Source organism: Parambassis ranga, chromosome 9 (assembly GCF_900634625.1).
Source record: "Parambassis ranga chromosome 9, fParRan2.1, whole genome shotgun sequence".
Lineage (NCBI taxonomy): Eukaryota > Metazoa > Chordata > Actinopteri > Ambassidae > Parambassis > Parambassis ranga.
The window spans coordinates 9236144-9252013 of record NC_041030.1 but is presented as its reverse complement, the minus strand read 5'-3'; the positions used below and the strand labels follow the sequence as shown (position 1 = coordinate 9252013).

The window sequence follows — 15870 nt, the reverse complement described above, 5'->3', positions numbered from 1 at the left end:
CTAAAAAGTTCAAATTGGATTTCTATGGCATTTTACTATAATATTCTGGAAAATCTGGGGAATTATAGACTTCTATGAGCTCTGCGAAATTCACAGTAATTCTTTTAATGTGGCGGTCCTTTATTCTGCAAGAGGTGTTTGAAGTTAGGAGGACTTGACTTTATAAGTCAACTTTAAATTACTTTGGAACTAAAGCTTAGTGCTTGTACTGAAAAACCAACTGGAAATGTCAAAGATGTGAGATCAGAGAAAAGGTTAAGCATCACTTGTTTAAAAGCAACTCAAACTTCCATCCTCCATGGATGAATTCAGTCAGAAAAGTGTCAGCTCGGGCAACTATATAAAAAAACAGGACCAACAAGGTGATGGCATCAAGTCTGGGGCTGTTTTTATCACAGTGTTAGGTGAACTTGTGTATTCTGCTGATAAAATCATTCATGTTGGAGATTGAAATCTGAATAACTCAGCACTAAAGGGATCTAAAGCAGATACCTGTTGGAGGAATATTTGAATATTTTGATTTTGGACGAGATGTAGACAATGAAGGGACTAAAAACCTTTCAAATGTAGCTGCCATCATCATAATGTATAGTGAGACAAACAGCCCTTGTGTTTGCTTTTATCTCTGATTTCAAAATCACATAGAAAGCAATGCACACTTTTAGAGCTTTTTATACTGCAAACAGCTCCCTGCTGTGGTAAAAGTTGCTGTTTAAAAAGACTGTTAGCTGTTTGCAGTAACTTTTAATTGGTTATTTCTTTTTCTTAACATGAAAGGAGTCTCCAGAAACACACAGTGAGCTACTATGTGCCCCATCACAGCAACTAAAGACCTCTGAGGAAAGGAGACAAATGGGCTATGGGAGCTTTTGATGTCAAGCTTCAGTGCCAGGGGAGATCACATGGGAGAAGAAATGTCTGTTTTCAAGACTATTGTGGTCCCACTGTGACATGAGATGAGACTCATTACAACCAAAGCATCAGAGTGATGGTGTGAGCTGCAAGGCTTTGACACCATCCCATCTCAAATTGCTATATTCTCAATGGAAGAGTCCTCAGGACATTCGGGTTCACATATTAAAATACACACACAGTCTAGAAGACAAAACACACACAAACAGAAAGCACACGTGCAATTTGAACCTGACAAACGTTTCCCCCCGTGCCCACAGAGGAGGGAGGATTTCTGTAGCTGCACTGAGCAGAAGGTCTCTGTGATCCACAGATGGCTTGATGAACTGCAGGGCATTCACGATGAAGAAAGACACCGACACAAACAGTGGCACGCACACACGTTACACTCAGTCTCTGCAGACTTAGAGCATTGTAACTACTGTTGGTTTGTAAAAATTACAGCCACAGCTCATGATTTTTTGAGACGATCGCAATGACTTTTTTACGATGTTTTACGTCCTCCTTGACAGGTGCGTATAAAACCTACCAGAGGCCAGATCCAGATGGGTGTTTGCCTTGTAATAGTCAGATTTACAAGGCAAACACACAACCATGTTTTTCTGCTGATTTCCTGACTCGTGCATTTATATTTATTGTCGCCAATGGAAATCAACCTACTCTCACATTCATAATGAAAGACACTTCAAGTTCAATGTTTAGTGTAATACACACATGCAACGCTTGGGACACCCACAGACTTTGGATGACGTCTGTGACATCACAAATTGTCCTGAAAAGCCATTTGGAGCCTCTGTGGAGGCTTCAACCATTGCTATGTTGGCAGCGTCATAATCAAACCAGACAAAGTGGTGGAGCATGAGTGGAGATTCAGTGGACAGGCAGTCGTGGAAGCAGGAAACTCATGTTGTGAGTGAGCACCGGTCATTTAAAACGGTCATATCCATAATTATGCATGTGAAGTGTTAAGAAAGGGAACTAAACGGATTTTTGTTACCAGGCTGTAAATGTGTTTATTTCTGCTCTAAAGTTGCCCATTTTAACATGGGATTCTATGCGTTTGACTCGCCGTTAAAAGCAGCCCCCAGAGGCTGCAGGGTGAATTGCAAATTTTAACACTTCCGTGTGAGTTTCACTTCACAGCCACAGAGGTTGCTGCATAGTGACACCATGTCTAAATGAAGCAATAAGCTCTTTGAAGTCATTGCATGGATGATACGGATCCTGGAAAACTCAGCATCTCTTTAAAACACATCTGAGGAAGCTGCCACTATTAATCTGAGTCTTTACTAAGACATAGACTACACACTGCGGCAAAGCAGTCTGCATTTACTCTGATATATTTTTGGCTGCTAATGTGAGCAGATCATGTTGGATTTGGAGGAGACAACAAACCAAATCGTTAAATCTGCCTGCAATATGGCTGGACGGGCACAGAAAATTCACCTTTTTATTTTCCCAATTCAAACTACATCAGCCTATAATCTGTGTGACTCATTGCATAAATATTGTTCCCTGTTTCAAATTTGGATGGTAAAGTTGACAACATGTCCTTGATTCTCAGCTGATTAGCTGAGCTTATTTGCGGTCTTTACGGTTGTAAATTTTAGCTCTGCATGAAAAGCTATTTGCTTATTATGCTGTGTCAGCAGGCTACCCATGGTAGAGTGATATTCACTTGACTCCTGAAGCTCAGAGTACACAGCGCAACATTACATGACCCTAATCAACCACAACTAAAGGTACAGTTTTTAATTAAGCCACTGCCAGTCCTAAACACAATTAAAACAACAACAAACACTTATGTTTATGAGGAATACCTTCTCACCCTGACAATACAGATTTCCTCAGTGGATTTACAGACACACTGAAACCCACAGTGACTTAGTGGATTCTCCTAAATCTCTTTTACCTTTCTCTTCATATCTGCCTCAGCTCTAATTCTTCAGGTCTTTTTTTCTCTTTCAGCACTACCGCTGCACTTTGGATTCGCAAACAACAGAGTAATTCTCCATCTCTCACTCACCTAATAAAAGAGTAATGATTCAAAGTGTCTAATGATTTGAGATTAGTGCTGTTGTTGCAGTAGTAAAACACTGAGGTTAATTTCCAAGCAACACAAATCCCTGAGGTCCAAGCTTTACTTCTCTGTGTGCACACAGACATAAACACAGCAATGGCAGGAGAAATTACTTTCATTTTCAACTCTATATGCACACCTGTGACAACACTACAGCTCACTATCTTGCAGGTCATATTGTGATTTTTATACCAGAGTATGTGTGCAATACAAAATAGCACTGGTTACTGGGGCACAACTGAAAAACCAGAAATGGATCTTGCATCTCCATCCATGCATATCTCCGTCTCCCACACATCTCTCCCAGCTCTGATGCTGCTGCCAAGTATCGCCCCAAAGATTGACTAAGTGTGAGAGTCCACCAGCTCCAGCCTCTGTAGCAGACAGCTTTAGTCTGACCTTGATCCACAAACATCGCTGTTCAAGTTCTACATTACAAAAATAGAGTGGACCAGACCCTAGACTCCTGAGATCCATGTTCCAAAGAAGTTTCATCATTGCTGCAAAGACTGTGGAGACATTTTCCCAACAGCTTGACAGATGAACCTCGATGCCTTGAAGCAGGTGCAGGAGATGTGGTGTATAATGGTGTGTAATGATTGTAATTTTTTAGCTTCACAAATAGGGTTTATTATGCATTGCATTGTAGAATCATAAAACCACCAAAAGAACTTAAAAAATGTGACTGTTTTTGATGTTTACACACACACGTGCATGCCATGTATGGTCATTTGTGTGCACAGACAGCACAATCACATGATAATTCGGTTTTCCTGTAGATAATGTGATGTATTCCAATAGGAGACTCTCACAACTACCGCTTATTACCAAAGTTTGAAAGTGACAACATGTAGCAGGTCTAAGTAAAAATTACAGTGTTTGTGCAGTGACGTTTAAAATTGTGAGTATAGGATTAAAACAAATCCATGTAAATATTAGATGCTCTCCTGACTACAGTTCTCCGTTTCCAAGGTAACAGATGATGGAGGCTAAAAACAACAGCACAGTGCCAAAAACAGCATCTTTATATGACAACAATATGCTCTTAATCAGTCTACTGAGGATGTTAATGTTTAAGTCTGAACTACCAACTTCCATCTCCTCCACCCTAGTTACCTGCTAATCCCTCACAGGTGCTTAACTCCCATCCACGCTAGGTGATGTGCTGGCAGCAGCCTTTCCTGTCCCATTTCCCTCCCAGCACCCAAGTCATTGATTGATCTTTGGGGGAAACATGTAGAGGGGGCCTGGAAACATCTTACCGGTGGCTGCTGAGAGTTGAGCGCCCCCCTCTTGGTAGAGCCCCCTCTGGAGCTGAGCCTCTTCCACGACTCTGAGAAACGCCCCCTGGTGGTGGGACGCCCTGGCCCAGATGTCCCGGACGCAACAGATGAATCATCCCGGGTGGAGAATGGCCGGTCCCTCCTTAACTCCCTCCGCTCTGCCCACTTCTTCTTGGAAGCCATCGGTGTTAAAAAGTAAATCAGTAAACAGACGTGGGAAGTCGGACAGCCACGCAGAGTGAAGAGAGGCTGTTCTCTAATCAAACTACAGTGCCACAGGTGGCATCTTCACTTCATTATCAACTGTGTCTCCTCCTCTTTCTCTAAGTCTTCGTTTTTACTTCGCAAGATTGTGCAATTTGCAGTTTCCGACTCCTTTTTCTCTTTCTTTTACTTTTCCCTTTTTCTGATCTGCTGATCAAACGGAGTTGTGCCACATATCCCCACCTGCCTGGCTGCACTCCTGCACTCTTCTTTTCTTCTCTGTAGCCTTTCTTCTGGGAGGAATGAGAGTCAGCGAGGAAGGTGGCGAAGCAGAAGGTGCTGTCTGCACCCTGTTGCATGTGCTGTTACTGTGGCTCAGCCGTGGATGCTGTTTTCCTCCTCACAGGGAGAGAGAGAGAGAGAGAAAAATAGGGAAACAAGGCAAGAGGAGAGAGGGAGGGTGGGAGGGAGGGTGAGAGCGAGGGAGAGAGGAGGGGGGCAAGAGGTTGGAGGGTAGGATATTCAGATCCAGGTGAAAGGGGCTTCAAAAAAGAGGTGAAATTATAAGGGAGATGGAGGAATGGAAAAATGAGCTGATAACAGGCAGACAGGTGGGAAGAGGAAAAAAGACAAGGCTATCACACAAGTGAAATGAAGAGACAAGAGTCTCTGGAGTGCAGGATTCCTGTTGAGCGTAGCACAGAGTTGCTTTAGGCTGACGGAGAGGCGTAGAAACAGATGCCCCTTCAGTAAGTCTCTCTCTCTCTCTCTCTCTCTCTCGCTCTCTCTGTGCTCTGAATACCCAAAGCCACTAAAACCTTCATCTCTTCGCCCTCCTCTTCCTCCTGTTTCCCTAGCTTTTCTCCACCACCTCACTCTATCCTTCCTTTTTTTCCCCCTATAAGTATGTCATGAGTTAAACCACCTGAGCCTCAGTTTGTGTGTTGCAACTGAAGAGCAAGTCAAATTAAACTGTGATCTTCTCTGTCTCTTCAATCTCCTCATGCTGTTCCTGCTCTTTCCAAAGTTTTCAGATGTGTTTAAAGGCATGCTGTAAATATGTGGAGAGAGACAGGTCGAATGATTTCTTCAGGGATTGTAAATGTATTATTTCACAATAACATTTGAATCCAAAATGCTTCTAATGTGGCAAAAGAAGAAAAGAAATGATACTGGGACAAGAAAATAGGAGAAATAGCGAGAGATGGGAGAGTGAGACAACAGGATAGAGACAGGGAGACAGAGTAAAGAGAGGTGACAGTGTCTGAACACCAGGGACATTGTTGTCGTCGCTCCCAGCAACCACTCAACCACCTGGGAGTAAGCTCCAGTGTGTACTTGTACGTGTGTGTGTGTGTGTGTGTGTGTGTGTGTGTGTGTGTGTGTGTGTGTGTGTAGGGAGAGAATAGGGAGAGTATGAGAAAGTGAGAGACAGAGATACTGAAAAAGTAAGACAGACATTCCCTGAAGGAAGACTGGAAAGAGGGAATGCATGATGAACAAGGGGGTCTGGGATACAATGGAGAGCAAAAAAACTCACAAACACTAGTCCTGATCAAACACAGGATGACACCTTGGGGACATTAAACTATGCACTCACTGAATACCTGCAGTCACATACCGTAATTAGCATTATTTTTTTTATTAGTTTAGAAATCTAAATGGAAGTGGCAAGAATCAAGTGTAATAATATAATTATGTATTATTATTTATGCAATAATATATAATCATTTTTCCCTAAGAAGGACAATAATAATAAAATAAAAAAAATAAATAAATAATTAGTCAATTAATCAAGTCGCCAAGAGAATAATTCACCTTAAAGAAGAAATGTCAAACCAGCTTCCTCCAATGGTTATGAAGTATTTCACAACATGATGACATGCTTTACTTCGCTGAAAATACATTGAGACCCAAGGGTTCCAACATGGGCTCCAAGGTCCTCAACAAATGTTTAGGTAACATAATGGAGGGGTCACTTTAAAGAAATACAATGTAAAAAAAAATAATAATAAATAAATGCAGATCAAAAGTGCATGACTGAAACACTGAGTTGCTGGGATTTATCCACAGACATCACACCCATACACTACTGTAACACCGTGTCACTCTCTACAAGCATCAGTGTATGTCAGTCAGCAGAGCAACAACACCCAACATCCTATCAATATAGGAACAGGAACAAGTGAAGAAACATTACTTAAGCTAAAATAATAAATAAGTATTATTATAACTGTCTACAATTTAGACAGTTTAAATTAAACTAAATATTTCATTTTTAAATATCAAATATAATTCAATCTTCCTTTTTCTAGCTTTCTGGACCCACAACCAGTACTCAAGCCTGAGTGAACTGGTTTCTAGAGACTAATTTACAATGTAATATTCTCTGCTTTATTGTTTTTTTTAAGCTATTCAACAATTGCGCCTTGAGTCTGTAATGAAAATGAACTCCAAAGAAACATGCGTAGGATGAACAGCAGTTGGTTGAAGGGTCTAAAGCACACACACACACACACACACAGAGCAAGAATATTGTAGACTTTGCTTACTAATGGCTGCATCCCACTTACAAAAAGGTCCTAATGGAGCTGAGCATCAGTGTTTCCACATGTGTTTTCCATATGACAGCTTTGAAAAGGCTTTATATGCTCATACACTGGGAAATGGGAGCTGTAGACCTCACCCATGAGCTTTGAGAAAATCTGACACAATGTGTTTAAAGTTTGGATGAGTCTGAGAATTCCAGCTGACATCAACCGCCCTCCCACCCCTGATTTTACATCAAACATCCACCTACACATTGTCATGTGGTTGCCATGGTTACCAACCCAAAAACTAAATCGTTGCATCAGTTCATCAGCGCTTCGCATGTCCGTGTGTACACTCATGTATGATTTCACATGATTATAAGCACCAAACCCCCCCCCCCACACACACTAATTACAGGAAAAATATTTAGATTTTCTGTAGCTCACACACAAACACACAATGTATTCGGACACTAAACAAATCAACAGGCAACAGATAAAGCAGCAACAACACATACAGAGACACAAAATGTACCCATTAATTCCAGGTCATCTCATTAAATATGTAGCTTTGTGTGGAATGGTTCGTTAATTGTCTGATTTCTTTTCTGGGGTTGTAAAATGTCAAGCTTAGAGTCTTAACAAGTTACATAAAAAAACAAGAAAAGAGAAAAACATGCCCCTGCAGAAGGAGCTGCCATTAGCTGTGTGAATAACAGCATCCTCCAGAAATGTTGCTCTGTTTCTAATCTCTTGAACAAATACTAATTATCAAACTTTCCTCTCTCTCTGGGTTAAACCACAGAAGGAACGCTTGCATGTTATTAATTCAAACCGCTTTAAAATCACTTGTACACCGAGACTGTGGTACAAATTATTCTTTCGTGCATCCAGAGCAATTGTTTTTCTAAATCTGAGTATTAGAAAACCTCACACACAAAACAATCTTCAACAATAAAAGCACAAAATCTTGAACTTAGTGCAGAAAGTATCTTTGTAGGTTGTAACACTCATTGACCTTCATATGAGGGGTGACTGATGTACATAAATAATGAAATCACTACTAGAAATAATTATGCTTCTATGCTTCTGTTTTAGGCCATGAACTTATCAATCACCCCTCATTTTTAGAGACTTTGGGTTTTTCCTACCTTAATTTCTGTGCACAGCGGAGTCAGAACTCTTCTGGTGTGCGATTTCCTCGTCATTTTACCCTGGAGGTAAAAAGCAGAGAGACGAACAGAAAGAAAGAGAAGGGTGTATGAAATGAATGTGATCCAATATCATTCCTTCAGAAAGCAGTTCAGCAAAAACAATTTTCTGTCCAGCTGCATTTCAGGCTACAGCCTAATTAATATTCATCCTATCAACATGTGACACAGTTGGTTTTCTAAATTGATTTGTGAACATCAATTTAATAGAATAATATTTTTAAGGTTACTTTAAAGGTCTGATCTGTAAGTGTAAAACAAAAAGTGTGTGGAAAAAAAAAGTGTTTGAAGTGTTTTTGACATGGATTAATATAAAGTCAATGGAGACACACTGAATGATTTTTACACAGATAGATGATAGACAAACTCCAGGACACACACAAAGATACAAGCATTATCAAACAGTTATTATATACAGTCCATTGAGATGTTATAAGTTATACATCTGCAAAGCCTATTTTACTAAATAGATCAATCCCTAATCAGATTTGATGGTGATTTTTATTCATATCATATATAGTATACCATATATATAGTACTGAGTGCTGCTGCATGTCAGTGGATCTGTGTTTACACAGACAGCACAGCGAGTATCATCCTGATTTATAACTGCAATACTGCTGTGACCAAGATGGAAATAAGGCACGCACAGGGAGAAATGGCTGAATAAATTCAAATATGAATTTAGTTTTCAAATTTTGGTTCCAATTTGTGTTTTTAAACTTTGCAATTGCGGAATAAATAAATAAAGTAAAACCTTCTGTGAAAGAGAATGCACAACTTCCATCCTACTACCAACTAATGGGGGTAGTTTGATTCACAATGCTTCAACGCAGCTTGCTAGACTTGATTGAGCACAGCGCTTCCCACCTCCCACCCTACCATACCTTCATATTGTATTTTTAAGTCACTCACTATCTCAAATCAGCCAATCAATGCAGAAATCTGGTTTTAATGAGTTCAGAATAATAATTCTTCTTTCCTTGAAGCCAATAGCAACTGGACCATGTGTGGAAAACTTCTACAATATGGCATTCTCACACAGTTTAGAATTTATGCACCTGCAGAAAGAGTTGTTGATTAAAAAAAAAACAACAAAAAAACATTTATACCAAAAAAAGATGCAGGTGGCTGTGTTTACCCCACTGATAATAAGCCTGTCTCCTCTCATATCCTAACACTAATTACTGTTTCCTTTCTCTGTGCGTTGCAAAGGTTGGGGATGCATTTTTAAGCAGGCAGATTCCATTAATAATTCACACACAGCATTCACAGACAATATGTGTGTTTCTGTTTGCCAGAATTAGTGATTTCTTTTTCTTAATGTGAATTAATATTTACTCACAATACTCTGGTGGAGCTTTAATGCCCCCCAAAGAGGGAGAGGGAGAGCAATATTTAAAATCAGCACTGCAGCTGTTCTCATCTGTGATTATTCTGCCAACACCAGTGTAACTACAAGAATCAATAAGCCTATAAAGACACACATTTGTTCTTCTGTTGTGTCAACCTTTCTGCTGCTGTCTGTAATTTAGCTAGGAAGGACTCAACAAGCTGTCAAGCAGTAACAGCAGACGAGCCAAATGCAGCCTCTTCTAGAGAAGTGTCACCCAAACTGTCCAAACTGCTGCTGAAAACTCCTACACATCTCATGGGCTGTTTGACAACAGGGTAAATGACGGCCAGAAAACCCATGATACTCTCAATATGCTCGCAAAGTGATGCATGTGTAATTTTCATGCGTCTGTGTGGGCTCCAGTGAGTCACTGCTGCTGGCTTTTCCATCTAAACCACACATACACTAATGAGGGACAGCTCATCTGTGCGCGAGGACAGCCACAGAGAAATTATCATAGAAAAAGAGACCAAACCACACACACATTTCCCCACTAATGGTAAATCTAAAGGGAGAACTACCTAAGTCAGGACCTGGTTCTGAGTTACTTTTGCAACCAACACAACTCAGTAAAAGTCAGTCATGAAAAGACATGAATCAACTAAAACATAAAAAAACCTGAAAGTTCAAAGAAAGAAAAAAGATTAAAGGTTGATCTTTCTTTTTTAAGGGGACAGAGAACACCTCAAAGGCATGTTCTGGAGTAATGTGCTCGATCCATGACTTACTATAGTGGACTAATAAGGGAGCTGGGGCTGCTATTATGGATGATTTATACATAGATAGCATATGGTAGCTTTAGTGTCCAACGGCCAACAGATGGAGGGGCAAAGCAATGAGGAGAGGGAATATGGGAGACGATTATCATTTATTTAGCACCCTAGCAGCCAAACACACTTCTCAGCACTAATCTGTTACTACAGCTTACATAATGCAATTTTAATCATCACCCAATAAAAGTGTATCACATGAACAACAGTGATCCTAATTCACTGCCAAATCGCTGTGTCCTCATTCCACTCCAGCTAAGACATCATCACAATTTCTGTGTTGAATTGTCTCTGGCCTTTGTGACATTTTTTTCACCTCCGCTGAGAGAGCATACAAATTCAAAATGGCTGTTGTCTTACCACTCTGAAAGTCCCTGAAACTCCTTTGGAAAGCGTTCTCCTCCCACCTTTGTGCTTCACTTGAACTTCTGATTCACCTCTGAGCAAAGATCCCTTAAACAGAAAGCTGGCTATAATTTCACAACCAGATGAATGGAAGTAGAGAGAAGTGATGGCAGTGTTAAGATGGTTGGTTCCAGGAGTCACAAGCCACAGGTGGGCAAGACGTCCCTCTGCTAGTGGAGGCGTGTTGGAAGACAGGGCATGACGCAACGCATGTATGTGTGTGTGTGTGTGTGTGTGTGTGTGACACTGTCAGTTCCTATTAAAACACATCTGTAGGTCCATGAGGAATGCTGAGCTGAGGATCCAGATATTCCACAATCATCTTGTGACACCAACACCTGCCAAAGCTTTCCTGCAGTTATTGTCTCTGTCTGTATGATTAGAAGAAGAGAGTAGAAGAAGAAGAAGAGCAAAAAGAGGCCATCTTCTTCTGCTGCAGCTTTAAGCAAAATATCTCACATCTGGCATGTTCAAGGTGTCGAAGAAGTTTTTCCTCCAATCATGCAGTACGTCTCCTCTGCTCCTTCTCATTGGCTCATCACTCTGTGCCTTGGTGCAATAGGGCGAAAGAGAGTGATGAAAATCACAGACCTGTTCCAGCAGATCTGGTTGCTGTCTGGGCCTGATGAGCATCTGGCACATGGAACGTCATCAACAAAAGCACCTGAGTCACGGATGCTCTGAGGGGCTGCAGGGTGGGAGACTCAGTGTGTGTGTCACCCCCAGTGATCCAGACCCTTTGAGCATCTCACTGGGGCAGGTTGCTAGGTGAGGATGCTATGATGCCCACCTCAAATCCCTCATGCCACACACACACACACACACACACAGACAGTGTTTGAAGGGAGGATGGTTAATGACAGCAAATAATGAAAAGTAAACAGCGGGTGGCTAACGAGTGCTAATTTAGTTCCGCATTCTACTATGACTTAATGAAGAGATCATTTGGAAGCCACAGCAACAGAGGGGAGGAGTTGTCTTGTGAGACAACAGTGAGGGGCCCCTGTCAAGCTACCGATCATTTTAGGGCCTCTCTGTTGTCTGGAAACAAGAGTATGATGTAAGTTATTGGTCCAGTGGTAGTGACCAGCCTTAATAACGTATTTTCACTCCTCAGTTTCTATTTTTAATCAAAGTTTCTTTAAAATTTTCTCCCTGTTTACTTCATGTTTCCATTTATCCTCATGCTGCTTCTCTCACTTTCTCCCTTCTCCCATCACAGCCTGTCTGCCCCAATGCAGGGCTATGATTGTAAACTGGCTCCTCCAATTGTGGCCTGTCACATCAGGTACAAGCTGGTGCTGATCATGGCCTCATTCATTTTCACACACACCTGCTGAACACACATACCTAAACACTATAAACATGAGCCTGTTCAGGCTCCTAAATAATAGACAGGTCTAAGAAAAGAGTGCGTAAAGAGGGTAAAGTAATGAAGCACAATAGGTGCAGATAAAAGCGTACAATTTGTAATCAATTACCTGCACGATGAGCAACAGTTCTCTTGTTCTCTTGAACAAGCATGCTATTACAAACACTCAATGTAGGACACAAATAAGAAAAGAACGTAATTGTGGAGAAGGAGCTGGATGATGAGGAGGAGGAGTTTGTGGAAGAAGAGGAGGAGGATGAAAAGAAAGAAAGATCAAATCCAAACTGATTGTGACCTTAAGTTGTAAAAGTGAGGACTGTTTTAAATGATAAGTTGTAGCTCTTGTCGGTCATGTTGACAGACAGGTAGTGAATAAATTAACCAGTAAGGTTAATGGCTGAAGGTCTCAGTAAGAAGCCTTTAGAAAGTAGGATTAATAGGAGACCCAGCTGTGGTTTGTCCCCAGGCTGGAGGCCTGAGATTGCTCATTGAACAGACGGATAATTTCTAGCAGTGTCTCAATACAGATGCTACTGAGCAGGAATAAAAGCCTGGAAACATGTTGTATATATCCAGACAACATATCAAGTCACACAAAGCACCGCTGGAGAGAAAACAGACACTCATTTAGCTGCATCTTTCATTTCACTGTGGTTTTAATGGATGGGACACACAAAATCTATTTCTAATCATAAGGTGTATTGATACGTACTCTGACTGCACAAAGTCAGAGCCACACAATCCAAAACACAATCTATACACTCAATTATGTCTCATATTGAGCTGTTCAGATGAAAAGGTTATCAGAGTAAATAGGTTTCTGGTAACTAAGAGACCTCTTGGAGGATTTGCCCTGCCATCACTCTACATTAAAAGCCCTCAAGGTGTTGATAAAACTTTGGGCTACAGGATCAGATCTACTACTGACAGCTAGGAGCAGGAGGCCTAATGTTTGTGCAGTAAATATACTAGTACTAAATTTGAATGCCTGAATTTTTCCAGAAAAAAAAAAAGATTTTGCTGGTTTGGTAACTATACTTTGTGACTTAACTTGATTTTTCTCAACAGGCAGCTGGTTTCACAGGGAGAATTAGCCTAGCTGGAGAACTTAACTGACAGCAACAGGCGTGATTGCTGCCATGATAATCATCATTTTCATTTTCATCATCATAATTGCCAAACACTAATGGTCTGAACATCAGTCGCAAAAGCTTTCAGACAGGCCTCAGCAATGGCACAAACCGTGATCCTGTTGATCACATTCAAGCTTCAACCTCTCTTTACAGCAAAGGGAAAATCACAATTAGTCAAATCAAAGAATCTTATAATATTAACTTGCAGTTTCGTTTTCCCCAAATCATTTTGTTTGGCTTTAAAAATCCCATGCTGAGTTTTAGCATTTAAACACATGGCCACATATTAAATGAGTCAATGATTAAAATTCAGAATAAGCACTTTTGACAATAAATAACTGCACCCTAATCCTTATTTTATTGCATTTCTCAGGGCTTGATAAGCCAGTGTCATGCTGCGTGGAAAGTACATTGCATATTTTCTAGTAATAGCTCTGCCTGGGACAAGGCCATAACCGTCATACCTCTTCATCCACAGGTAGATAAGGTTAATTCACTGTCTAATGGGCCAGGGAACTGATGAACCATTTGATGTTAAAGGGTAATTGCCTATGTCTGAGTGGTGTGTGTGTGTTTGGGTGGGAGGTGGGGGGGATCAGGAGAGTGTGCTGCTGTGGGAGTATCACTCTGGATGTGTCGCCATACTGTCAGGTAGGATTATGGATGTCATTAAAATATTCCCTGTGTGACCTTAAAGTGATCCCTCCCCCCTCTGACTGACTGAGCTGCTTGTGGTCAGTCTCTGTTCTGTCTGCAGATGCATTCCTCCAACACATCTAAGCCCTGGAAACCACTTTTATTTCAATTTGTTGTCACCACTTGTCAACCACACCTTTCCTGTGTGACGACACTGAGCAGAGAGGAAACGGACATGCCAATCAAAAAAAAAAGGCTTCCACTGACCCCAGCCTGAGCATCTTTGTGCAGCTCTTTACAGCTGGTGTTACTGTGACATTAAGCAGACAGGAGATTTACATTACTCCTCGGGGTTGCGAGGACACGGGGAGAGGGGTTGTCATGGAAACGGACCCCTACATGGCTGTCAGAATTCTTTAATTATTCAGGACCACCATCACTGAGCATCAGCAGGGAATCAACTGGAACCACTGAAGCGATTGAATGGTGAGATAAAAAAAAATGATACGTGGCAAGTTGGGGGACTCCAGATAAACTTACCACTGAATATACTGTTGGGCTACCGTTGAGCCACGAGGCTCCTGGTGGAGATGAGTATTCCCTGCACACGTTTCATTTCCATGCTAACATATGCACACAAGTAATCCAATAATCTAAGACAGGCAGGAAGCAACTCTATTTAATATCTCATAACAGTTTTTGCTGGAGGTGAATACTGATTTGTATAGGTATTTTATTTTTCCATATATAGTGAGTCTCTGTCAAGGATACAGATTTATAGGTTATAGGGTTAAAGTACCCAAAGAATGTGAAGTAGTAGTTTTGCCTTTCTATTTGTTTATTATGTATTTTTCCAGGAGAAATATGCACACAGAATCCAGACAGTAAAATTTAGGTGTGTTCAAATATACAAAGTAATCATTAACAACTATGTATCACAATGGAGTGTGTGTCTTTCCACTGCTATACCCTTTCCATGAAAACAATATGCACAGTATAACGCTAAAGGCTACCGCCCACACTCCAGCACACACAAGTCTCTAGTGTCATATTTTTAGGCTTGGCATTTCTCTAAATGTATTTACACAGTTCAAAAGCCCAAGCATTACATAATTAAAACTCAGTTCATCCACACAACATGGGCTCATAATCATCAAAGGATTTATTAAAAAAAAAAAAAAAAAAAAAAAAAGATCAGCCTATTTTGAAACATGTTGGGGCATTGGCGATCTGGCATAAATATTCTCTGGCTGCACCGATAATGAGCAGGTTTAAGTGTCTAAAACACACAATTCTGCAAACATTGAGAAAGATGCAGTCTTTTTTCCCCCTTATGGCAGATGCCTGAGTGTCAAAGAGTGATGCTGTCCTTGTGTGCATCCTTTTGCCTGGAAACTGTGTCACTCCAATCTGTCCTCACTCATTTCCAGAAGGGTGTGAAGAAGTGTGTGGGAACACTCAGTTTTCATAGTCAGGGACCATTTCATGGGCAAGTTAATTCACTCTGAGCCATATGGCGGGCTGCGCTCTGTAAGGCCTGCTAAGGCAGTTTTTATATCCTGCCTGCACATACAGAAAAGAAACCTTTAAAAAGACATTATCAGTATCCTGGATTTATGAACTATGATGAATTTAATTTCATCCTGCTGCTTTTTTGTCTTTAACTTCACTGCAAGTTGCTTTTGAGGCTGGCAAATTCATAATTTTCATCTCGCACCTCATCCATAATGCAATAGAATAGCAGAAAGTAAGTGCAGCACTCTGGCGCTGTGGGTAGTTTGAAGATGTGAAATTAACTGGGAGGTATTTTCAAGCTACAGATTGAGGGTGATTTTACTAAAAGCTACAAGATCTGTCGGTACAGAGATTTTAAATACTATTCCTCAAATACATCCTCACACAAATTTTAATGTACGAACTTAATTTCAGCATGTCAG

General features: G+C 40.8%; 1 protein-coding gene across 1 annotated transcript in view; it reads right to left on the bottom strand.

Moving 5' to 3' along the window:
* The window catches only part of trpm3 (transient receptor potential cation channel, subfamily M, member 3), a 101944-nt gene extending 97486 nt beyond the window's left edge, over positions 1-4458 (bottom strand). Inside the window, exon 1 of the mRNA XM_028413350.1 lies at positions 4255-4458. Coding sequence (XP_028269151.1) covers positions 4255-4458 — 204 coding nt within the window. The remainder of the gene's footprint in view (positions 1-4254) is intronic.
* Positions 4459-15870: the final 11412 nt, after the last annotated feature.